The sequence below is a fragment of the Nycticebus coucang genome, chromosome 5 (genome assembly GCF_027406575.1).
Source record: "Nycticebus coucang isolate mNycCou1 chromosome 5, mNycCou1.pri, whole genome shotgun sequence".
NCBI lineage: Eukaryota > Metazoa > Chordata > Mammalia > Primates > Lorisidae > Nycticebus > Nycticebus coucang.
Genome location: NC_069784.1, coordinates 25,926,508 through 25,953,364, shown reverse-complemented (window position 1 = coordinate 25,953,364; position 26,857 = coordinate 25,926,508). Strand labels below are relative to the sequence as shown.

At 37.5% G+C, this 26,857-nt stretch overlaps 1 protein-coding gene and 1 pseudogene across 3 annotated transcripts in view; one reads left to right on the top strand and one right to left on the bottom strand.

The window, feature by feature from the left end:
* Window positions 1-26,857, bottom strand: part of TLCD4 (TLC domain containing 4) — a 75,662-nt gene that overhangs the window by 29,016 nt on the left and 19,789 nt on the right. For 2 of the 3 annotated variants that reach the window (XM_053591030.1, XM_053591031.1), the window contains exons 2-5: window positions 20,914-21,079; window positions 11,453-11,542; window positions 8,606-8,664; window positions 5,313-5,407 (exon numbers count right to left, since the gene is read on the bottom strand). In XM_053591030.1, coding sequence (XP_053447005.1) covers window positions 5,313-5,407; window positions 8,606-8,664; window positions 11,453-11,542; window positions 20,914-21,068 — 399 coding nt within the window. In that variant the 5' untranslated portion in view covers window positions 21,069-21,079. Of the gene's footprint in view, window positions 1-5,312; window positions 5,408-8,605; window positions 8,665-11,452; window positions 11,543-20,913; window positions 21,080-21,208; window positions 21,301-26,857 lie in introns of those variants that run through there. The other variant, XM_053591032.1, reaches the window with a different exon arrangement.
* LOC128586420 (A-kinase anchor protein 7-like) lies at window positions 17,289-18,464 on the top strand (annotated as a pseudogene).

Here is a 26,857-nt window from a genome sequence, read left to right as displayed (position 1 = left end):
GATCTTTCACGTCCTTTGTTAGGTATACTCCCAAATCTTTCATCTTCTTTGGCACTACTGTGAAAGGAATAGAGTCCTTGACTGTTTGTTCGGCTTGGTTATTGTTGGTATATATAAAGACTACAGATTTATGGGTGTTGATTTTGTAGCCTGAGGCATTGCTGTATTCCTTGATCACTTCTAAAAGTTTTGTAGTAGAATCCCTAGTGTTTTCCAGATATACAATCATATCATCTGCGAAGAGCAAAAGTTTGATCTCTTCTGACCCTATGTGGATACCCTTGATCGCCTTTTCTTCCCTAATTGCAATGGCCAAAACTTCCATTACAATGTTAAAGAGCAATGGAGACAATGGGCAACCTTGCCTGGTTCCTGATCTAAGTGGAAATGATTTCAATTTAACTCTATTCAATACAATATTGGCTATGGGTTTGCTGTCGATGGCCTCTATTAGTTTAAGAAATGTCCCTTCTATACCAATTTTCTTAAGTGTTCTGATGATGAAGGGATGCTGGATATTATCAAACGCTTTTTCTGCATCAATTGAGAGAATCAGATGGTCCTTATTTTTTAGTTTGTTTATGTGCTGAATTACATTTATACATTTATGTATATTGAACCAGCCTTGAGACCCTGGGATAAATCCCACTGGGTCATGGTGTATAATTTTTTTGATGTGTTATTGGATTCTGTTTGTTAGGATCTTATTGAGTATTTTAGCATCAATATTCATTAGTGATATTGGTCTATAATTTTCTTTTCTTGTTGGGTCTTTCCCTGGTTTGGGGATCAAGGTGATGTTTGCTTCGTAGAATGTGCTGGGTAATAGTCCTTCTTTTTCTATATTTTGGAAGAGGTTTAGTAGTATAGGTACTAGTTCTTCATTAAAGGTTTGGTAGAATTCTGACGTAAAGCCATCTGGTCCTGGACTTTTCTTTTTAGGTAGATTTTGTATAGTTGATGCTATTTCAGAACTTGATATAGGCCTGTTCAACATTTCCACTTCATTCTGGTTAAGTCTTGGTAGGTGGTGTGCTTCCAGGTATTGGTTGATTTCTTTCAGATTTTTATTTCTGAGAGTAGAGTTTCTTGTAGTGTTCGTTAAGGATTTTTTGAATTTCTGAGGGGGTCTGTTGTTATTTCATTGTTACCATTTCTGATTGATGAAATTAGAGATTTTACTCTTTTTTTCCTGGTTAGGTTGACCAAAGGTTTATCTATTTTATTGATCTTTTCAAAAAACCAACTTTTGGATTTATTGATCTGTTGTATATTTCTTTTGCTTTCGATTTCATTTAATTCTGCTCTGATTTTGGTTATTTCTTTTCTTCTGCTGAGTTTGGGGTTGGCGTAATTTATTTTTTCTGAGACAGAGTCTCAGCATGTTGCCCTTAGTAGAGTACCGTGGTGTCACAGCTCACAGCAACCTCCAACACTTGGGCTTAAGCGATTCTCCTGCCTCAGCCACCCAAGTAGCTGGGACTACAGGCGCCCGCCACAACGTCCAGCTATTTTTGGTTGTAGTTGTTGTTGTTTGGCAGGCCCAGGCTGGATTCGAACCCACCAGCTCCAGTGTCTGTGGCTGGCACCCTAGCCTCTGAGCTATAAGCACCTATTTTTTCTTTTTGTAAAACAGAGTTTTACTTTATCACCCTCTGCAGAGTGCCTTGGCGTCATAGCTCACAGCAACCTCAAACTCTTGGGCTCAAGAGATCCCCTTGCCTCAGTCTCCCAAGTAGCTGGGACTACAGGTACCTGTGACAATACCTGGCTAGTTTTTAGAGACCCATCTTACTCTTGCTCAGGGTGGTCTTGAACTCCTGAGCTCAGGTGATCTGCCCGTCTTAGCCTCCCACAGCCTTAGGATTACAGGCGTGAGCCACCGCACCCGCCCACATAATTAAGTTTTGAAATTTTATCTTGTGAAATGTTGCTATAACAATTACTACAGTTAAAATTTTTCTTTAAGGCTATCCTAATGAAAGAAAAGGAGGTAATACAGTGGTTATATGCAATTGAGTTATATGTATTGAGTAACAGGCAACACTATTAAAATCCTTTTAAAAATAAGAGTTTTTTTTAACACTGCCAATGATAAAATGTTAGTGCGTCATAGCATTTGTTTATGGCATTGCTGTGGAGATTTTTCTGCACACAAAACACAAGACCAATATTTTTCTAATTCTGGTCTCCTACTATAAATTACAACTTTGCTGAATCTGAGATAACAAATCTTTCATTTTCAATACCACTTTATACATATTTGCTTGCAAATGTTTTTGAAATAGAAATACTGTGATAACGCCTTAAATAAGAAACAAAGAGGCCAGGCCTCTCTGTGGCTCATGCCTATAATCTCAGTCCTTTGGGAGAGCAAGGCAGGAGGATAACCTGAGGCTGGGTGTTTGAGACCAGCCTGGGCAACATAGCAGGTCTCTATAAAAAAAATGGGAGGGGGGTACTATAACCAGCTATAGTGATATGCCTGCAGCTCTAGCTACCTGAGAGGCTGAGACAAGAGGATTACTTGAGCCCAGGAGTTCAAAGCTACAGCGAGCTATAATTGCACCACTGTGCGAGACCCTGCCTCTAAAACAAAAACAGAAAAAAGAAAGAAACAAATTCATACGCTTAAAGCATCACATTTCACCTAATATCCTTAAATATATCAAGAGCCATAAGGGCCATCTGAAACCAAATTTTCTTCCTAAATTACAGCAGAGTGGTTTAATGATTAGATAGCATAAAAATGTGAAAGAGTTGGGAAAAGATCCATATTCAGTGATTTTCTTATCAAGTTTAAGTGTTTTCTAAATGTATTATAACTCATTATCTAAAGATATAATTTGATTGGGGAGAGAAGGTGATTCACAAAGAACACAGAAAAAAAACTTAAGGCTATAAAAAAGTCAGAAAGGACGGTGGTTTATCCTTAAAAATAAGACATCAAAGCATAAAGGTGTTCAGACTGCCATGCTTTCCTTGATAATTAGTATCCTGTCCCGGGGTAAAAACTATTAGGGAAGAAAAAAACTGTATGACTTTTTACATCTCTCTATAGACAGAAGATTCTTTAAGCCCTAAATTACTCTGACAGAAGATTTTAAAACTTCAGTATATATAATAGAAAGAAGTATAAAAATAGTGATCAAGATATCATATAACCTATAATACCTTAAATTCAAAAGAACCTTATATTTCAACTATTTCTTTGGTAGGGGATACATTTAAAACCTACAGGAAGCTTGCTTCTATTCATCACTTCAAGTTTTATTTAGTTGCAATAACAGAATCGTTTAAGAAAAAAGCTTACTGCAAATAGCTTAGACAGTTATGCAAATATGAAGTCAAAGTCCTTCCCAAATACTGGTTCTCATAAGTGGTAAGAATTTGATGACCATTTACACCAAAAAATTGTAATTATTATTTTTAGCCGTATTTAGCATAACAAAATGCACAAAGTAATCTTACAATTTGCTGCAAGGAGAAAATCTTACATTCAATGGGTAAATGTAAGATTTGTAAGTAACACAGAATCTATACTATTTTTCTGTCTTTTTTCCCTATGAATAGATTCACTTTATTAGATAAATTTCATACTAAACAGAACATAGGAACACATCACAAAAAAATCTCCAGATAAAATGCAGTTGTTTGCCTTTACTTAACAACTTACAAGAAGATAGTTAATTAATTTTACTATTATGTTTTTAAAGGCGTAAAAGTCCAAGGAGGAAAATGGTATTCACCCCACATAACAGAACATTGAACCTGCCAATCCAGCCACAATCAGCCATATGCCACATCTAAGATTTCGTGGTCAATAGAGAACAGAGTATAGTTGTTATTTTGTTTGTATTTAATTATTATTTTTTTTTTTGAGACAGAGTCTTCACTATGTTACCCTTGGAAAAGTGCCATGGTGTGACACCACATAGCAACCTCAAACTCTTGGACTCAAGCGATCCTCTTGCCTCAGCCTCCCAGGTAGCTGGGACTACAGGCGCCCGCCACAACGCCCAGCTGTTTTTTGTTGCAGTTGCCATTGTTGGTTATCTAGCCTGGGCTGGGTTCAAACCCTCCAACTTTGGTGTATGTGGCTGGCACAGTAACCACTGAGCTACCGGTGCCAAGCCCAGAGTATAGTGTTTAAAACAGGCATACTGATTATTTAAATTTGCAACTTCACATGGGTGACATGAAGAGATATTTTGATACATCTGATTCTTACAGAAACGATGACAGATCAACTTCTTACTAGCTATCTTTGTGTAAGTCAACAAGAAGAAAACTTGAGGAATATTATTACTGTGCCCATGTATATAAATTTTTCTCAGAAGTTCTTCAAATAGTCACAAATATCCAGTAACACAAGAATTTTTGTAAAGCAAATACAAGAAAAAAGTCAGAAGCTACACTTAAGTTTGAAGAGAGAAAACATACAATGTAGGTACCATACCTATTACATGAAATTCACACAATTCTTTACTTACATCATTTACAAATATCTATCTAGAGCTTTTTGCTATACCTAGGCTAAAAAATAATTGGTTGCAGAGAAACCTGGCCAACATGCAAAGAATACAAAGTTGCTAGTTTACAAATGTGTATGTGGAAAAATCATTTTAGATACAGAATTTAATATTCTTTGTCTTTCTTTTAGAAGACACTGATGTAGAATGAATAGAATTTAATATTCTTTATTGCCTGAGATTTATTGCAAAAATCCTCTGTTGACCTCAGTCTTGGAATTCTGATGAAGTTTCTGAACAATATTTCCCCCACTGCTCCAACCTACTAATACGTAATTATGCACATATGTGGAATGATACAAAAAGAAGTCTTCTTAGCTAGTTACATGGGAACAAACATGTACATGCCTCTGGCTATTAAATCATAACTGGATCTAGAAAGAAGAACATCTATGGCTACATAATCCTAAAGGTTCTAAGTGGAAATTCAAGGACTTAGGGCAATCTGCCTATCTCAAAGTTGATGAATACAAATAGACACGCTAATATAGATGTACATGTAGTTACCATTTTAGTTAATAATCAAGATAACTTATCACAAGAATAATCCCTAATGCATCTGGAGATGTCTTTATAAATTAAGAATTGTATGTTTAGGGCGGCGCCTGTGGCTCAAAGGAGTAGGGCGCTGGCCCCGTATGCCGAAGGTGGCGGGTTCAAACCCAGCCACGGCCAGACACTGCAAAAAAATAGAATTGTATGTTTAAATTGACGTTCACCCTTATGCCACTATTCCCAGTCTCATCAGTTTGTTCAGTTATTGTAAACCCTGGCACTCACCAGTACAAAGAAGTATGCATACAGCGCTGCACAATGGTGGATGATAAAAAATTTGTCACCAATCACTTTCCAGTAAAAAATGAGAATCAACAGATCTGTAACAAGGAAAAATAAGTTATTACAGAAGAAGAAAGCTGCATTGTTTTCCAAGTGTGCTTAACGCTTCTCCTGACAACTAATCACTGTCAACTCTGAGCCCATAGCACTTTGTTCCACCTCAGAGAGTCTGATGACCCACTTTGTCATAAAGCATCTGCTCCTTTATACCTGTCTGGCCCACTTGACTGTGGCTTCTCCAGGACACAGGCCAAGCTGTAGGCATCTTTACATTCTCAGAATCTAGCACAGGGTCTGACATATAGCACAGAACATAATTATTTGTTGAAAGTATAAATGAGTAACTTGTTTACAGGGTTAAAAAAAAAAAAGAAAATTTCAAGTAAAAATAATTTTTAAATAAGCATAATTGACTGAGTTTTGTCACTATAATAATCTAAGCAGAACCGGATGGTGGTAGAAAAGGTACAAGTTAACTAATCCATTTACAACACCACCTCAACAAAAAATATTCAGGGAATTAAAAATGCAAATTAAATGTTCATTCAAATAGTAAAACTACCGAGAACTATGACTATTAGAAAGACATACGAAGAAAGAGGTCAAAGCATAAACTTTCCTTAAAAGGTCCAGAATCTATATACCATGAGTCAGAAAATTCGTTTACTTCAGCAAAATAGAAACCACTCAAAAGGTTAACATAACTATTCTTCTCACCAAATGGCTAAACATGAAATGCAAACAAAGGACGCAGACCAGGGGAGGATTCAAGTTCTGTGGGATTGAAGATTTTTTGATGGAAGGGCCCTCTTCTATAAAAATAAAAAGGACTGGCTCGGTGCCTGTAGCTCAAGCAGCTAGGGCACCAGCCACATACACCGGAGCTGGCAGGTTCGAATCCAGCCGGGCCTGCCAAACAACAATGACAACTGCAACCAAAAAATAGCCAATCATCGTGGTGGGCCCCCATAGTCCCAGCTACTTGGAAGGCTGAGGCAAGAGAATCATTTAAGCCAGGAATTGGAGGTTGCTGTGAGCTGTGATGCCACAGCACTCTAGCCAGGGCGACAGCTTGAGGCTGTCTCAAAAATAAATAAATAAATAAATATGACTAATAAAAACTAGGTATAAATATTTAGAAAGAGAAAAAGAAACCATCAAACTGCAAATTTTAAAGAGAAAACAACTACAAATGTGAAAATCAAGAAAGATAATATAACATTACTAATTAACTGCATGACATACCTCTCTGAATACATTTATTTTCCCTACATTTTTAGGCTGCCTACTGTTTGGCCACCAATTTATAAAATAATAATTTTGCAATATGTTCTGTAGAGAGAATAAAAATAATTCACTTTTCATTCAGCTTGGTTTACAAAAGTTTGTTTCGGGCCAGGAACGGTGCCTTAGGCCTGTAATCCCAGCACTCTGGGAGGCCAAGGCAGGGAAGTTATTTGAGGCCAGGAGTTCCAGACCAGCCTGCAAAAAATAGAAAAATTAGCTAGGCATGGTGATGCATGCCTGTAGGCCCAGCTACTTGGGAGGCTGAAGCAGTGGGATACCTTGAGCCCAAGAGTTTGAAGTTGCTGTGAGCTATGATGCTCCGGCACTCTAGCCCTAATCTCAAATAAATAAATAAATAAATGAATAGAGACCCTAACTCAAAAAAATAATAATAAAATAATAAAAACAGTTCTTATTATTTGTAAGTTTTTCAGATTGTTACTTCATTTGGGAAAACCTTAAGTTTTTTTCATACAAGATTTCCTGAGAAATGACTATTGTCTGAATTGACACTTGTTAGCCGATGGATATGATAGATTGAAATTTTGCGTTATTTCCTTGCCGATGACAGCAATGTATGTGACCAAATCTTTTTCCAAAATGTTCACATAATTCACTCTTCTTTTAATTAGGCTATCAAATAATCCAACAGCCTGTTCAATTATTTTTACTTAAAATGATCTCTTCTATGGCTCGGCGCCTGTCGCTCAGCAGCTAGGGCACCAGCCACATATACCGAAGCTGGCAGGTTTGAATCCAGCCCGGGCCTGCCAGACAACAATGACACCTATAACCAAAAAATAGCTGGGCCTGGTGGCAGGCGCCTGTAGTCCCAGCTACTTGGAAGGCTGAGGCAAGAGAATTGCTTAAGCCCAAGAGTTTGAGGTTGCTGTGAGCTGTGACACAGCTACCCAGGGCGACAGCTTGAAACTCTGTCTCAAAAAAAAAAAAAAAAAAAAATTATTTTTTCTGCTTAATGAATTACTGTGTTTTGGCATAATCCAATTTTTTTGTTATAACTCACTTTTTTTGTGTGTGTGGTTTTTGGCTGGGGCTGGGTTTGAACCCACCACTTCTGGCATATGGGACCGGCGCCCTACCCCCTTGAGCCACAGGCGCCGCCCACAACTCACTTCTTAATGGCAGAAAATTTTCTGTTCCTTTAACACTATTCCATTAGTATTTGGATTTCCTTCTAGTTATTTAATTAGTTTAAAAGTAACATCAAAGTTCCCTATAAAAATGGGGCAGCGCCTGTGGTTCAACAGAGTAGGGCGCCAGCCCCATATGCCGAAGGTGGCAAGTTCAAACCCAGCCCCGGCCAAAAACTGAAAAAAAAAAAAAAAAAAGTTCCCTACAAAAATGTCCATATCAGGGATCTGTTATTTCTCTCATTTTATTAAGATGACCCAAAACATCTTTTCAAATTGCAGTTAAAAAGGCGTATTCTCAACTTTGCCTCCCTGTAAAAAAAGATAACTCCAACCTCACTCCCTCCAGTATGAGGGAAAATACAACAGAGGAGAATGTGGAATAGAAAAAGCCGACTACCTTGACTGACTATGACTGAAACAGCTTACTTCTAAAAATTTTACCAAAACCATATAAAACCATCACTCTTGGAACACATTTCAAGGGCCCTGGAAAGTGAGGCTTAAACTTCATTAGCTGCACAGTAATTAAGCCTGAGAGATTCTTTAGGATAGGGACCATTGTTATTAAAAATTGCACAGCCTTCAATGGTGTGAGGCCCGTCAGCAACTCTGATCTTCTATGAGAACCAGAAAGACAGCATGAAGAAATATTTCATGTTCTACCATCATCATAGGTATTTTTCCTCTGTATGGGTAAAAGCCACTTCTCAAATAAATAAACCAAAAGATAGATCATGTATTGTTAGTATAATTCCAAGAGTAGTCTTAAAAAGAGACAATCAACCTGTCACATACCAGAAATGAGGTAGCCTGAAGCAATAGCAATGTTCACATTGACCAATGATGGATCACCCCTAAAACAGTTAAAAAAAAATATTTATTTTAAATACCTTAGTTATAGATGTAGCTACTTTTTTTCTACTGAGATTTAAATATAATGATATAATGAAAAGGGTTTCTGCAGATACTCCAATGGTAAGCTGCAGTTTTCGAATAAAATCATAAAACACACAATGACAGCTTAGTGGAACTGGATGCATCTGTGGTCCTGGGACTAGCACAAAGATGCTGTCCCCAGGATAACCTGAACCCACACCCTCTAAGGAAATTTAGTAGTCTTCCTGTCCAAGATGAACTGTTTTAATCAAGAGATCTTCTGTAGCCCATACCCTCCATGAAGTTTATTCTAAACCTAAGGCAGTCTCCAAAACATCCCTGAGGATAAATCATCAGCTCTTGGAATTTAAACAAGACAGGAATCCTCTAGCATCAAAAGCCAATCCACACTGAGGTTCCCAATATTAGGAACAGACATCCTGGCTGGGCGTGGTGGCTCACGCCTATAACCCTAGCAATCTGGGAGGCAGAGGCTGGTGGATGGCCTGAGCTCTCGAGTTCGAGACCAGCCTGAGCAAGAGCTAGACCTTGTCTCTACTAAAAATAGAAAAATTGAGGCAAGAGAATCGCTTGAGCCCAGGAGTTGGAGGTTGCTGTGAGTTACAAAGCCACAGCACTCTACCCAGGGTTTGAGACTCTGACTCAAAAAAAAAAAAGGAACAGACATCTTGAGGGTGGTGAAGAGTACTCAGTATACTTTCTGAACGTAACTGTTTATAACTATTCCCAGAATCCCCAAATCCAGAGGCATAGACTAGGGTCTGTTTTGCTTTGTTTTAAATTGGGAAGTCATCATCCCTACCACCAGGAGGCATTTACAGTGGACTTGGTGGGTATCTAGGGCTAACTCCAGCTGACTTTCCAATGTATTAAATTACCTTAATACATGGTAATGCACAAAGTATTGTGTTGCCTATGATAAGACTTCTAACTGCATGAATAATCACAATTCCTTGTATATGTTAACTAAAAGTTTTACTAAAATAATTTGACCAAAAGATAACAAAATTTATAAATGTGTTCTCTTTGTGTATGCTTTGTTTGCAAGAGGACTCAACTAGAATTCCAGATGTTGATGTTTTCTGATTCCTTATTCTGAATAAAAGACTCAAATAACCTCAAAAACTCATCTACCTCACTTCTGATTTTGAGGCAATATGGTATCATCACCATTGTTCTACTAAGGACTAAAGGGAAGTAATCAGAACAGTACAGTTTAACTCAGCTGTTTTGACCCCTACACATAACAAGATCCTATACTTTTGCTACTAATGCTAATGGTCCAAAAAACAAATACAAATTATCAGTCTTCAATCTGACTTATAATATGAATTGCTACTAATGAAATTAACATAAAATAAAACCAACAGCTAAACTACCACTTTTTATCTGCAAATATGGCCCAAGAAAATTAGACCTGATTTTTTAACAGCATTAAAAAATTGGCTTGGCACCATAACTCAGTGAGTAGGGCACCTGTCACATACACCAAGGCTGGTGGAGTTTGAGCCCGGCCTGGGCCTGCTAAACAACAATGACAATTGCAACCAAAAAATAGCCAGGTGTTGTGGCGGGCATCTATAGTCCCAGCTACTCAGGAGGGTGAGGCAAGAGAATTGCTTAAGTCCAAGAGTTTGAGGTTGCTGTGCGCTGGGATGTCACAGCACTCTACTGAGGGTGACATAGTGAGACTCTATCTCAAAAAAAAAAAAAAAAAAAATCAAAAATATCATAAATTATGTTAGATTAAAGTTTGATAAGGCAAAAATTGACCAATGAGTCAAATCTGTTATAAAATTTACTTCCCAAAAGAATGGGTTCTGCTGATAGTAATGTTAGTAAAATAAAAACTCAAATTATAAAAAAGCCAGAAATTACATAGGTACTATATATATAAAAATCTGGTCAAGGAACTTGAGTTCATTAATGGATTTACTTTGAAAAGTATCTTCCCAGTGAAAATGTATCAACATTGGTATAATTCATGTGGGAATAACTTCATGAATATTTATGAATAAAAACCAGCATCTTTGCAGTCAAAGGGCGATAGTCGAAAGACCTGGCTGAATTGCCCTACATGCTCCAGAGCCCACGACAACCACAATTCGCTGCAGAATTTTCTCAAAATACACCTCTTCTCTCAAACTAAACTGCACTAAGCCTTCTGATACAATGCCAAGAAGTACAGTTTGCAAAATTCCTGGCACTGAAATCCTACTTTAAATTTTTCAGAAAGAACCATCTCACAAATTATCCCTATTGCTGAAAATAGCTATTATTAGTGCTTCAAATCTTCTCAGATACTAAATTCCTCTTACATGGCCATCTATAATTCTCATTTTCTCTCTTTGATATCAAACTTTGGGTCAAATATAAATTTGAGGACAAAGTCTTAAGTAGGTATTTCCAAGTTGACTTTCCTATCTTAATAATGACTTATTTTTGCTCAGAACAGTGGTTACAGTGACTTGGTTTTCCTCACTAACACAGTACAAATGTTTACATCATCATTGTCGCACTCTCCCTGTTTTGAATAACAACTGCTATGCTAAGGCAAGATGACCCTCTTCTGCATTCGAATCTATAATAGATCATTTTAATGCACTTTGCCGAAATAAGTCTGAACACAAGCATTTTAATAAAGCACATACCACTAATGTTTTGTTTTAAAGTAAGTGATGTTCTTATTAATAATTAATATTAAAACATAAATCAGAGTGGCTATCTTGGAGAGAAACAGCTTACCAAAGTGGATCATCTATAGTGGCTTCATCAAATAAGAAAATGTACAGGCCAAAAATCCCAACCACCAAAGAATGGCAAGTAGATACTACCCTAAAATGAAACAGAACACAGAGATTTTAGATTCTTTGCAATAACCTTTAACTCGTTCTGTCTGGCAAGACGTTTTGCATTCTGAACAAATTACACCTTGAAGCATTTAAGTATAGGAGTGAAGGACATCTAAAAGTGTAATACAAAACTGTCATTTAGAACTCAGAGGGCCACAACTTTACTGTAGAATGAATAACAAGGAAGGTGCCCAGGTCTATAATTTCTTGCTAGCAAACTGGTGAATCACGTCTTGGTTAAAAGTTCTAAGAGTGCCCATCGATCCACGAATGGATTAATAAATTGTAGTATATGTACACCATGGAATATTATGCAGTCTTAAAAAAAGATGGAGACTTTACCTCTTTCATGTTTACATGGATGGAGCTGGAACATATTCTTCTTAGTAAAGTGTCTCAAGAATGGAAGAAAAAGTATCCAATGTACTCACCCTTATTATGAAACTAATGTAGGACCTCCACATGAAAGCTATAACCCAGTTACAACCTAAGAATAGGGAGAAGGGGGAAAGGGAAAGGGGGGGAGGTGGAGGGAGGGGGATTAATGGGATTACCCCTGCAGTGCATCTTACAAGGGAATATGTGAATCCTAGTAAAAGTGGAATGTAAAGGTCTTAGCAAAGTAACTAAGAAAATGCCACGAAAGCTATGTTAACTAGTGTGATGAAAATGTGTCAAACGGTCTATAAACCAAGTGTATGGTGCCCCATGATCATACTAATGTACACAGCTATGATTTAATAAAAAAAAAAGTTCTAAGACAGAAGCTCAGGTGATGATAGAGTGCTGTGCTGATGGCAACTGGTAAGACCACGGCCCTCTCCCCTGCTCCAAGCTCCATCCCCAGCAACATCACTACAGGAAGAGTTTCCTGGTCCAGTCAGCTGGGAATGACTTCTCAAACTACTGGCCCTAATCAACTGCTTATCCTTCAAACAATTTGAATGTACCATGATATGAAGATTTATTATCTTGGAGATTTCATTTTTAAATGTACATTCACATGCATTATTGTACTTGATTCTTATAACAAATCTGTGAGATTTTCTGAATTTATACAGAAAATCCATTTTTAAAAGAAACAATCCAAGTGACAGCAAAATGTTCTCAAGATCCAGATCAAAGGCCAAGGAACATATTAAAAAACAAACAAAAAAAATCCAATCAAGTTTTCTTTTATAGAAGGAATAAAGTTTAGATGAAAAAGCATGTTTCTACAAATATATCCTGCTAATAATTCAGTAACTCAACCAATACTCAAGCTAGAAGATATGCTATTTAAAGAACTACAAACAGGATACTCTGTATTTATCCACAAAAATAAGTTTTGGTAACCAACATTTTGGGTTTTCTCACATTTTTTTTTTTTATAGTCTCACTTTGCAGCCCTCAGTAGAGTGCTCTGGCATTGTAGCTCACAGCAACCTCGAACTCTTGTTCTCAAATAATCTTCTTGCTTCAGCCTCCTAAGTAGCTGGGACTATAGGCGCCTGCCACAAAGCTTGGCTATTTTTAGAGACAAGGTTTCCCCCTTCCTCAGGCTGGTGGTGAACTCCTGAACTCAAACAATCCACCCAACTCAGCCTCCCAGGGTGCTGGGATTACAGGAATGAGCCAAAGAGTCTGGCCATTTTCTCACAATTTTTTTTTTTTTTTGGAGACAGAGCTTCAAGCTATTGCCCTGGGTAGAGTGCAATGGCATCACAGCTCGCACAACCTCCAACTCCTGGGCTTACATGAGTCTCCTGCCTCCACCTCCCAAGTATCTGGGACTACAGGCGCCTGCCACAACACCCGGCTATTTTTTGGTTGCAGCCATCATTGTTGTTTGGCGAATCCCTGGGCTGGATTCGAACCCACCAGCTCAGGTGTATGTGGCTGGCGCCTTAGCCACTTGAGCCACGGGCGCCAAGCCCATTTTCTCACATCTTAACTAAGAAGTTTACAAGTAATGAAGCTCCTTTCTTTTAGAATAAAGGATGAAAGGAATAGTAAAGTTTTCTCTCTACAAATTACTGAAATAAATTTTCTCCCTACAATATGATCCTAGATCTTTAAAAGTAAATATTTAATATTAAACTTGATATAAAATTTTATTGTAACTTGAATAATCAATATCCTTGACCTAATAGTATGTTCCTAAATAGATACATCTTGCTAAGTCAAGTTACAATTAAATGTACAAAGATTCTCACTAAATTAAGGGCATTGACAAAGACTTATTTGTCATACCAAAGAATCATTTTGAAGCGTGAATAATTAATTCAATTTATCTGGTTAACAAGTCTGGAATTTTTATACCAGGCACACCTGTACTCTACTTGAGCACAGCAAGATACAAATGTAAATTCATTAACACATTCCATCATAACTAATTATATAGCCCACTTTCTGCTGCTATTTAAAAATCCAGATGCTGGGCTGGTGGCTTGCACCTGTAATCATAGTACTCTGGGAGGCTAAAGTGAGATGGCTTAAACCCAGGAGTTCAAGACCAGCCTGAACAACAGCAAGACCCCAACTCTATTAAAAACAGAAAAATAGCCAGGCGTGGTGACAGGCACCTGTAGTCTCAGATACTTGAGAAGCTAAGGCAGGAGGATCACCTGAACACAGGAGCTGGAGGTTGCTGTAAGCTAGCCTGACGCCATAGCACTCTAACCTGGCTGATAGAGTAAAACTCTGTCTTTAAAAAAAAAAAAAAAGAGAGAGAGAGAAAACAAGAAACCTTTCTTACTAACTTGTTTTACTGTTTAGTTACCTGAAGTCAAGAAGTTTCTTCTTGGAAAAAAATCTAATCTTTTATACCTGACACTCGGACCTCAAATTCTCTTCTCTGTTGAGATGTCATGTGACAGACAGACAGCATTAGAAGACCTCAGCTGATGAAAATGGCATAAAATGTTAAAAAGTTAAATGTTAGCAGGGCGCAGTAGCTCACACCTACAATCCTACCACTCTGGGAGACTGAGGCAGGTGGACTGAACTCAGGAGTTCAAGACCAGCCTGAGCAAAAGTGAGACCCTTGTTTTAGAGAAAAAAACAAAGAACAGCCAGACGTTGTGGTGGGCACCTATAGTCTCAAATACTTGGGAGGCTGAGACAGGGGATCACTTCAGCCTAAGAGTTGGAGGTTGTTTATGAGCTATGATGCCATGGCACTCTTCCGAGGGTGACAAAGCAAGACTCTGTCTCCAAAAAAAAAAAAGTTAAATGCTATTTGGTCCAGCCAAATACCATTGAACCTGTGAGTTGACCACCCCAGGGACTATAACCAACTGGTCAACTTACATAAGTGTTCAACATAAGGAACTAGGCCTACTGTACTGATAGGTACAGGTGGTGCACACATGCCCAGTCTATGAACTTAAGGACTTGGCAGGTTCTGCTGTAGTTTCCACTATAATGACCAGGAAAAGCAAACACCCTATACTCACATATTCTTCTGTATTCAAAGTCAGAAACTTCTGTTAGTAAAAATTCAAATTTGATTCTTTAAAATCAAATTCCTGGCCAAAAATGTAGATTCTTCAGTAACTAAAAACACCAAGATGATAGTCAAGACAATTTAATTTTTTTCAAAAAAGGGTTTTAAAAACATGTCTGTGCTTAATAAAGATACAGCAATTGAAGAAAATAATTAATGGCCATTTGAAAACAGCAATTTAAAGTTACTGATTTAATCAATTATAAGTAATGTGAGTGTTGTCAACAGAAACAGAAAGTTAAATTTTGGAGAAAGAATGAAAATCAGTAGTTTTTCAACACAATGCAACAGATAAGCAAATGGACATAAGCAAATAAGAAAATGTTTTTAAATTGTAAGACACCTATAACTTTTACATTTCAGAAAAAGTTACAGTACAGTACAACTATTTCTCACTTATAACTAAACTGTTACCTCCCAACCAGGCATTTTCCAATAATTGTTTTTCTTTCTACCCTTTTTCTGCTAGATAGTAGAACATCCACTGTTCAGATACTCTTTCCTGATTACTAGAAAGAATTATGTGTCATACTGATCTGTGTGTTTCAAAACTAGAGCCTGAATTTCAAGACTAGAGGCTGATTTTTTAAAAATAGCATACTTTTTTCCTTCTTTGCTCTCTCCACCTCACTGATTATATATGCTCTTGCATGTAACACTTAAGTGCCCTGGGATCTGGCTAAGCTGGCCAATACCATATAGTATAAGCTCCTCACAAGCTCCACCACGTCAACCAAGCTGGATTGGGAAGCAGGAACCAATTTGAGAGAATGAGAAAACACCATTTGAATACCTAAATGAATCTTACACACAATCCCAGACTCCTTTTCCAAATAGGAACTCAGTTTCCCAAATGGTAATTTCCTGCATCAGAGAATGGCAGTGATAAGGCAGAATAATGCACAATATTTTTCAGTTTCATCACTTCACTTTCATCTTTGCTTCTAACTCCCTCTGTATCCTCCTTATTTCTTTGGCTTGCAGCTACCCACGAGTCAATGCCTTTGGTGAACGATGGTGAAAAGGAAATGAAAATAGCTGAAAATTTAATCAGAGAATATATGCACACACCCCCATCATTCCATCTATCTCCATATTTTAGGAAAGGTTTTTTAAAATAATGATATCTCTAAGCCACATTTGAACAATATTTTTATGCTAGTCTTCTGATTTAAAAAAAATCGCACCTCATTTCTTTGAAAGTATGTAAAGGAATAATCCTTGCTTTTTGGGTAAAAAGAGCTATAACATGTATGAACTAGACACATCCGGGTAAAGTGCAAAAGAAAACAACTAAAATCTTGTTAAATGCACATTCTAAGTTATAAAAGTAGATGACTGCAAAACAATTTGGCTCAAAGAAAGACAGATTTCAGGTCAAATATGACCATTCTCAAATAAATACTTAGACGTTGGCAGAAGTTCCTGAATTTTAAAAGAAAATTTCGATGAAAAATAATTACACCAATTTTAGAGACTTGCTGAATGTATATTATGGACAGTAATAAATTCAACTAAACAGCAACAAAATATATGCCTGTGGCTGCTCCAATTTACTGAGGTTTGCAAATGCACAACAATGTTTGAGTACATAAAATAAATGCTTTAAAACGAGTGAAGCAGTCATCAGAGTCATTTTGTATTTGAAATCTTCTGAGATTAATGAATTATACACAAAAAATTTGCAACTAATTTTTTAAAATTCCAGATTTCATTTTGGGGAGGGGAGAGGAGAAAACAGGGTCTCACTCTGTTGCCCAGGCTAGAGTGCTATGTGTAGCTCACAGCAACCTCAAACTTCTGGGTTCAAGGGATCCTCCTGCCTCAGCCTCCTGAGGAGCTGTAACTACAGACACCAACCACCAATTTTTTTCCATTTTTAGTAGAGACAGGTTCTTGCTCTTGCTCAAGCTGGTCTTGAACTCCTAATCTCAAGCAGTCTATCCACCTCACCTTTATAGAGTGCCAGGATACAGGTTGTAAGCCACGGCACCCAGCCTCCAGCAGATTTCTACATCCATAGATGTCTAATTACCTTTTATTTTTTTTTTTTTGTTTACTTTTTGTTAAAAAAAAAAAATCTAAAAAATTCAGGTGCAGTGGCTCATGCCTATAATCCTAACACTCTGGGAGGCTGAGACAGATGGATCACTTGAGCTCAGGAATTTAAGACTAACCTGAGCAAGAGTGAGACCCCATCTCTACTAAAAATAGAAAAAAAAGACTTGAAAAATGGACTAACATGGGAGTGGTCCTTAGTTTATTCAAAACAGAAGGTTGGTATTAGCAAAGCATCATCCTTTAGCTTGTGGTTCCTCAAAGCACACAAATGTGTTTTACTTATTGGAAAACACCTCGAAGAATAGGAATTTTAAGGCTATATGAAAAGAAAAATCTTCCTGGATTCTACTTATTGGAAAACACCTGGAAGAACCAGAATTTTAAGGTTATGTGAAGAGAAAAATCTTCCTGGAGACTGCAATCACTGAAAAGAGAAACACACTCCAAAATGATAAAGAACCGCTGGACCACAGCCTTTGTGAAGGAGGAATTAATTCCAATGGATATGAAAATGTGTCAAAGGAAGAGAAAACATTAGGGGAATTTGAAGCCAATACTGTGGATCCTCTGGTAGACCTGCCATTTGCTACTATATATTAAAGATGATTGTAAAAGTGTGTGAGATTAGATTACAAGAGAAATTAAGATCCTGCAAAATGCAATAATACAACAAGATCAGCGACGGGCTAAAGCAAGCTGGTGATGGTTCCTTTCATATTACCCTGCTAGTGATGCAACTGTTAAATGAAGATGAAGTAAACATTGGTATTGATGCTCTTAGAAGAAATCATAGAAGAAATCCTTCATAGAAGGATCATAGAAATCCTTCAAGGAAAACATCTGATTTTGCCCTTTTGAGGGATTGGCACTTTTGGAAATCAAGTTGGATTTGTGAAACTGGCAGGAGATCACATAAACCTACTTTTGGAGATAGCAAAGATTGCAAAAAGGACATTTCAAGAAAAAGGCATCTTAGCAGGAGAAAGCAGAAGTTTTAAACCTTATTTGATCTTCATGAAATTGTCCAAAGCACCATGGCTCCATAGGAATGGAGTGAAAAAAATAGACCCTGAATTATATGAAAAATTTGTCAGTCACAGATTTGGAGAAGAAGTGTTATATCGCATAGATCTTTGCAAAAAAGCAAAGTAATGGTTATTATCACTGTGAGTCTTCAATTATAATTGGCAAGAAACCTACTGGAATTGAAGACTTAATTGATGAAGCTTTGCGTCAAAGGATGAATCTGAAGTCCAAGGTGAAACAGATAAGGGAACTTTTTTTTTTTTTGTAGAAACAGAGTCTCATCCTATGGCCCTCGGTAGAGTGCCGTGGCCTCACACTGCTCACAGCAACCTCCAACTCCTGGGCTTAGGCGATTCTCTTGCCTCAGCCTCCCGAGTAGCTGGGACTACAGGCGCCCACCACAACGCCCGGCTAGATAAGGGAACTTTTATTTTTTTTTAATTTTTTTTTTTTTTTTGTAGAGACAGAGTCTCACTGTACCGCCCTCAGGTAGAGTGCCGTGGCGTCACACGGCTCACAGCAACCTCTTAACTCTTGGGCTTACGCGATTCTCCTGCCTCAGCCTCCCGAGCAGCTGGGACTACAGGCGCCCGCCACAACGCCCGGCTATTTTTTGGTTGCAGTTTGGCCGGGGCTGGGTTTGAACCCGCCACCCTCGGCATATGGGGCTGGCGCCCTACTCACTGAGCCACAGGCGCCGCCCTAAATTTTTTTTTTTTTTTTTTTTTTGTAGAGACAGGGTCTCACTTTATGGCCCTCGGTAGAGTGCCGTGGCCTCACATAGCTCACAGCAACCTCCAACTCCTGGGCTTAAGCGATTCTCTTGCCTCAGCCTCCCGAGTAGCTGGGACTACAGGCGCCCGCCACAACGCCCGGCTATTTTTTGGTTGCTGTTTGGCCGGGGCCGGGTTTGAACCCGTCACCCTCGGTATATGGGGCAGGCGCCTTACCAACTGAGCCACAGGCGCCGCCCAAGGGAACTTTTATTAAAGCCCGAGACTCAGGCCAAAATTAGAAAGGAGTTTTTTGAAGGAAGACTCATTAACAACAGTAATCAAGTGAATGATGTTGATTTGGGTATGACTTTAACATAAGCTCTACATTGCTGTTACGGCAACATAGTTTGTGAAATCTTTTCAGCTTATTATATAACTCTTTGGTAAATACTCCAGAAATGTTCTGATAGGGTCTGCACAATAGCAAATCAGCATTTGGTAAGGAATTAACAATTTCTTGCCAAAAAGAAACTGATTCTGCCCTTTTATTTTTTGAGCTAAACTTGTGTTTTAGAATGTCTGTTTCTGTAACATTCATAGTTATTTTATAGAAATGACTTCTTAATTAGCTGTTGTGAGATGTTTCTTGGGTCCTTACAGATAAAAATTATAGACTAAAAAAACCATTTACAGACAAAAACAAAAAAGCCAACAACAGTATTTTAAGGGTCACTAGCCTCCTGTTAAACATGATTGTTATTAAATCAAAAGAAGCATTGTCCAGGCCTGTCTACATCTAGTGTTACTTTCAATGAGAATTTGAATGTTTATTGAATATTAGTACTTGAATGAACATTTATAAATGTAATTATTGCAATCACTGGTTAAGAATGTTTTCTAATATCTGTATATTATTTTTCACAGATCAAAACGTAGTTTGCTTTTTCATTTCTTAATGAATAAATGTTTGGGATTTTTATTTTCTACTTTTTTGAAGATAAGCTCCAGGTTTTATCATATCCCTTATAATCTGAATTTGTTTGCACTGGTTTATTTTTAAAGAGCACTCTTGAACAGTTTTCCCAAATATGATGATTATTGTTAACAGCTTTCTCTGTACGTCGTAAAATTGCTGCTACCAATAAATCATGATGGAGGGGGAAGTTATTGGAGATCAAATATGTAATCATTTCAAATATAAAATCCAGTTTCCTCATGAATTTTAGCTATTTTTTCACTGGGTAAATTATCCTACATTTATTTATAAATGAGTTTATGCATTTTCATGCCTCTTAATAAATGCATTGTTCTCAAAAAAAAAAAAAAAAAAAAAATAGAAAAAAAAATCTAGCCGGGCATTGTGGCAGGCGCCTGTAGTCCCAGCTACTTGGGAGGCTGAGGCAAGAGGATCCCTCAGCCCAAGAGTTTGAGGTTGGTGTGAGCTTTGATGACACCATGGCACTCTACTCAAGGCGACAGAGTTAAGACTCTGTATCAAAAATAAATAAATACATACATACATAATACTAAAAGCAATTTTTACTTTAGAATTACGTAACAAAAGATTAAATGCTACAGGTGTTCTAAGTTACAATAACAAGTTCATTTAAAAAGATACAGAAATACTGATTATATGCTCTGACATGTAACATTTAACTGCCCTGGGTCTGGCTAAGCTGGCCAATACCATATAGTATAAACTCCTCACAAGCTCAGCAAATATTTTCTTCCATTATCATTTATAAAGAACATGTGTCTATTGTCATAATCATTTCAGAGAATGATTTGAGAAAATTCTTCCACGGTCAGGTGGGTTCTACTTAATCTTCACACTGTTCTCCAGAAAGTTAAATAAATTTTTCCTAACGTCTTTCATTATGAGAATTCTTCAAATGATCTTGGATCAGATCTATTCACTTGTTTTACCTTTTATCCCTAAGGTCAAATAAAAATTTGGCCTCAGATTTTGTTAGATCCTAAATGAGAGATTTTTTTTTTTAACACTTTAAACAAGTTTATTTCGTAAAACTAGTTTTTAGTCAATTACATTTTCATATGTATTACCTTGAATTCCATTCAATCTTCTTTTCAAAGCTGAGATTATTAAAACCTGGAGATACTTTTGCTGAAAACCAGGAACTTACAAAGTGGAAAAGAAGCTGAAAGGCGAGAAAGCTGGAACAGACAGTGCTGATGGTCAGTGTCGTGTTGGTATCCATATTTCTTCAACCTGTTCGGAGAAATGACAGCTATAAACTGTTATCTCATGAAGAGCCTAGATTAAAATCTTTCTAACTCATTAACTGCCACACTAGAAAAAAGTTTTTTTTCCTTATAGCCACCGCTGTATGTGACTCACAACAAACTTATTCAATCTGTTTCTGAGAATTGACTCTTTTGTCATTCCACAAGTATTGAGTTGTGTCTGCAGTGGAACTGGAGTGGTTCTGGATGAGGACCTCTGAATCATACCCCCTAAGCACGTGCAACATCACATTGCTGTGTGCTATCAAATTGATTTTGTTCAAAGAGCCACCAGGCAAATATTCAAGGTGAAATGCGCAATCAGAAGTCATGGAAATCAGAGAACTCAGTCCAGCACATGTGGCAACCTTGGGCAGGCCAGCTGGAGCAGGGCTACGGAAGGTGGAGAGACATGCCAATTGACAGCAAAAACAATGAGCAGAGGTTTCGTGGCTTCACAAGACTACAGGCTCAAACTAGCATGAGTTAAATACAACTCAAATGGCAGTTAATGTGTTAAAAAGCATATACTTGTATTTTTAGTAATTTTTTAAAATTTAGCACAAATGTAAGAATACAAAGAAACTATAATAATATTTGGCCCTTCATCAAAATGTGGAAACAGCCTAAATGCCCACCAACGCAGGAATGGATTAACAAGCTGTGGTTTATGTATACCATGGAATACTATTCAGTCATTAAAAAAGATGAAGACTTTACATCTTTTGTATTAACCTGGATGGAAGTTGGAACACATTCTTTTTTTTTGAAACTAAGTCTCACTATGTCATCCTCAGGAGTGTGCCGTCGCATCACAGCTCACAGCAACCTCAAACTCTTGGGCTTAAGCAATTCTCTTGCCTCAGCCTCCCAAGTAACTGGGACTACAGGCGCCTGCCATGACGCCTGGCTATTTTTTGGTTGTAGTTGTCAATGTTATTGAGCAGGCCCGGGCCGGGCCCAAACCTACCAGCCTCGGTGCATGTGGCTGACACCCTACTCACTGAGCTATGGGCACCGAGCCTGGAATACATTATTCTTAGTAAAGCATCACAAGACTAGAGAAACAAGAATCCCATGTACTCAAGTCCAATATGAGGACAATTAATTACTTAGTACATGGTGGAGCGTAGGGGGTGGGGAAAGAGAAGATAAGGAGGGAGTGGGTGGAGGGGTCATGGTGTGTGACATACCTTTTTGAGGGCGGGGCACAATTATAAGAGGGACTTTACCTAACAAATGCAATCAATGTAACCTGGTTCTTTGTACCCTCAATGAATCCCCAACAATAAAAAAAAAAAAAAAGGATATATCCGAAAGACCAAAAATCACTTCACAAAGACATTTGCACCAGATTGTTCATTGCAGCTCAATTCACAATAGTCAAGTCATGGAAGAAGCCCAAGTGCCCACCGACCCATGAATGGATTAATAAATTGTGGTATATGTACACCATGGAATATTGTGCAGCCTTAAAAAAGATGGAGACTTTACCTCTTTGATGTTTACATGAATGGAGCTGGAAAATATTCTTCTTAGTAAGGTATCTCAGGAATGGAAAAAAATATATCCAATGTACACAGTACTATTATGAAACCAATTTATAATCACTCACACTTTCATATGAAAGATAAATCACAACTATAGCCCAGGATGAAGGAGGAAAGAGGGGAGAGATTGAATGGAAGGAGGATAAACAGTGGGACCATTCCTATGGTTCATATTACAAGGGTACCTGTCAATTCTATTAAGTATAGAGCATAAATGTCTTAACACAATAATTAAGTAAATGAGACGAAGGCTGTATTAAATAGTTAGATGTAAGCATTCCAAATTGTGTATAAAATCAGCATATTGTACCCCATAAAGGCATTAATGTATCCATAATCTATGTGTTTATGACTCAATAAAAAAATAAAAAAAGAATTTTTGGCCTTTTGTGTGTTTTTTCACTTTTTTGTTGTATATCTTATGTTTGCATTTAAAACAAAAAGGAAAAATATATTACCTTAAAGATCAATAATATAAATTTCAGAAGACATTTTAATATGATTTTCAAATTTAAAGTCTTACAGTGTTTAAAATTAAGAGGGAATTTCAAATGCTATAACTGAAAAGTACTCTTTTAATAATGTTTTATTCAATTTAGAACAAATCACCTGATTTGTTTATGCCTCTATTTCCTCATTTGTACAAGGAGTTAGCTGGATAATTTCTAAAAAATAATCCAACCAAAGATCATAGCAGAACTAACATTAATTGTGCTGACAAAACAAAAATTACATAATAAAAGCTAATCACACAGCAGGATAAACATTTAAACAAAATTTAAATCTTAAGGAGAATAACACAAACTTAGGAAAAAAAAACATACTATTGTCATTGTTTAAATTAGTATTTAACTTCAAAAAAAAAAGTCCTCAGCCAGACGTTGTGGTGGATGCCTGTAGTCCTAGCTATTTGGGAGGCTGAGGCAAGAGAATCACTTAAGCCCAAGAGTTTGAGGTTGTTGTGAGCTGTGATGGCACTCTACCAAAGGCGACAAAGTGAGACCCTGTCTCAAAAAAAAAAAAAAAAATCCTGCAATAACACATATTCTTGGACCAAGGACTTCCATGGCTTTTTATCTATTTAAACAACAACAACAAAAAAGGATTATAAAAATCCTTTTATAAATCACATAAAGGGAAGTGAAAAGAATAATAATATGCATATATACATACATAAAGTATGTTTTCTATCTTACTGACCTGAACTTTGTCTCCTAAAAATCTTAGGAATACTTAGGACCAAAAAAAGACACTAATGAATTTGCTCATATCCAGCATATGGAACATTTCTATAGCTCCATCTCTGATTGAACTGATCCTCAAATGAAAAGGAAATGAATCAATACACATTTCCAGCTGCCTGATGTGAAGAAATAAAGTCACCTACTGAAGCCAATTCCCCAGAGAAAACCCAAGCCATTGACTGTACTAGCAATAAACTCACTTCATTCCCTTCCAACCAGGATATGGTAATAAGAATCAGTCTCCCACAGGGTCCCTTCCCCCAGAATCCACGTCTGTAATGAATCCTTTCCTCATTTTTTTTTTTGGTGTATATGCTTGTTAAAAACATTGATATTACAATTCTTCTCTGTGGGGCTCCATTACCTTTATTGTTCATTTACTTCTTTTTTAATTCAACATGTGTTTATTGAGTATTAAAAATTTAATCTGTGCCCTTTTGCCTAGGTTTAATATTAGCCAAATAATACATAAAAGTTTTATACATATATTAAACATTATTATAATTATCCAAGTGAGATAGAAGGGGGAAAATAGTTTTCTAAGATTAAAGCAAATAGGGATCTAGAGGGCAGGTGGATAATTGAAGAAAATGGAATCACTAAGCAGAGAGTGAACGTGGAATCTTAAAGGTGAGGATGGGCTGCCCTGAAGGCTATCGTATGCTCCCTGCTGGTCCTGGGGCAGAAGGGAACAAGCTGCTCAGTTACTTCTGTTAAAATTCAGTGCATAGGCTCGGAATCTGTAGCTTAGTGGTTATGTACAATGAGGCCTGCTAAACAACAATGACAACTGCAACAACAACAAAAAAATAGACTTGGCGCCTATAGCTCAGCAGCTAGGGCACCGGCCACATACACCAGGGCTGGCGGGTTCAAACCCAGCCTGGGCCTGCCAAATAACAATAACAACTACAACAAAAAAATAGCCAGGCATTGTGGTGAGCACCTGGAGCCCCAGCTACTTGGGAGGGTGTGGCAAAAGAATCACTTAAGCCAAGAGTTTGAGGTTGCTGTGAGCTGTGACACTACAGCACTCTACTGAGGGCAATACAGTTAGACTCTGTCTCCATAAAATAAAATAAAATAAAAATAAAATTCAGTGCATACAATGAGCATTTATTTCATGACTGTTCATTAAAAGTCATCATAAAGTATACTTATATTATGCAACATTAGCCATTTTACAAATTGTTATTTAACCAATGTATTTAAAAGCACTTAATTTGCCATTCAGAAATTTACAGTTCCCCCAAATCAAGTTTTTTTGGGTTGTTTTTTTTTTTTTTTTTAGTTTTTGGCTGGGGCCGGCGTCCTAATCCTTTGAGCCACAGGCACTGCCCCCCCAAATCAAGTTTTTAATAACTCTTTTCATATTAGATGAGATGAATACTTCATATTTTCAACACAATTATTTTCAGCTAAGTCTTTGGGGTAAATGTTGGTAAGTCTCCCTTCGCAAAAATGTTTCATTTAAAACTAAATAAAGAGCTCCATCTATGCAAGCTGTAGCTTCCGTCAAAGGCTCAACAGACAGAACCTAATCAAATTGTTCTACCCAGATTTTGCTTCCTAACACGCAGCTGCTTGCTTAATTGGTCATGCCAAATCAAGGACTAATCTAGATTTTTAACAAATTTCCTCAGAAAAACCAAGACTTGTGATAGGAAGTGATTGCTCCTGTTCATCCTGAACATGATAAAAACGATTGTCATTAGTAACATATATTAGAGGCCTGACAGACCATAAAATACGCAGCAAAAGTAGAAAAGCATTAGGCCGAATTCACATACCTCTACATGTGGCCACAGCTGGCAGGAGATTGGGACACCAGCTGTCTTTGGAAGAGCAGCTCAAACAGGAAATGTTTCGTGACAATTCACAAGAGTGTCTACGGCCAGGCCTGGTGGCTCATGCCCATAATCCTCACACTCTGGCATGTGGATTGCTTGAGCTCATGAGTTTGAGACCAGCCTGAGCAAGAGGGAGACCCTGTCTCTACTAAAAATACAAAAGATGGAAGCAAGAGGATTGCTTGAGCCCAAAAGTTGGAGGTTGGTGTGAACTATGATGATGCCATGGCACTCTACCCAGAGCAACAGCTTGAGACTCTGTCTCAAAAAAAAAAAAAAAAAGACAAAAAGAGTGTCTAGACACAAACTCTGCAGTATAATGACCTCATCTTGAATGGTGGACACCAAAGAAACTCTTCCAGAGACCTGCCGAATACAATGTTTGTACTCTTCACCTAACAGATGCTAGTTTCTCAATACGGAAGAAAATAAAAAGGTTTGAAATATAGTCATAGGGCACATAACAACGTTTTGGTCAATGACAGATCATATATATTATGATGGTTCCTTAAGATAATAATAGAGATGGCAAATTCCTATCACCTAATGATATCAGCAACTGTAGCTTAAGCGGCTAAGGTGCCAGCCACATACACCAGAGCTGGCAGGTTCAAATCCAGCCCAGGCCTGCCAAACAACAATGACAACTACAACCAAAAAATAGCCAGGTGTTGTGGTGGGTGCCTGTAGTCCAGCTACTTGGGAGGCTGAGGCAAGAGAATCACTTAAGCCCAAGAGTTTGACATTGCTGTGAGCTTTGACACCACGGCACTCTACTGAGGGAGACATAATGAGACTTTGTCTCAAAAAAAAAGAAAAAGCTTATAAAGTAAGAATATAAAGAAAATATTTTGTACATCTGTATAAGGCATTTGTGTTTTAAGACGTGTTATTACAAATACAAAAGAATCAAAACGCTTGGATAGAAAAGTTTGTAAAGTAAAAAGTTAAAGCTAACATTAATTTATTATTGAAGAAAAATTTTTTTATAAATTTGGTGATAAGTACACAACATTTACCAAGTCTATAGTAACATATAGTAACATCCTAGGACTTCACTCACCCAGAACAATTCCTAGTCCTGTAAGCTCCATTCATGCTAAGTCCCCTGTAGAGGCGT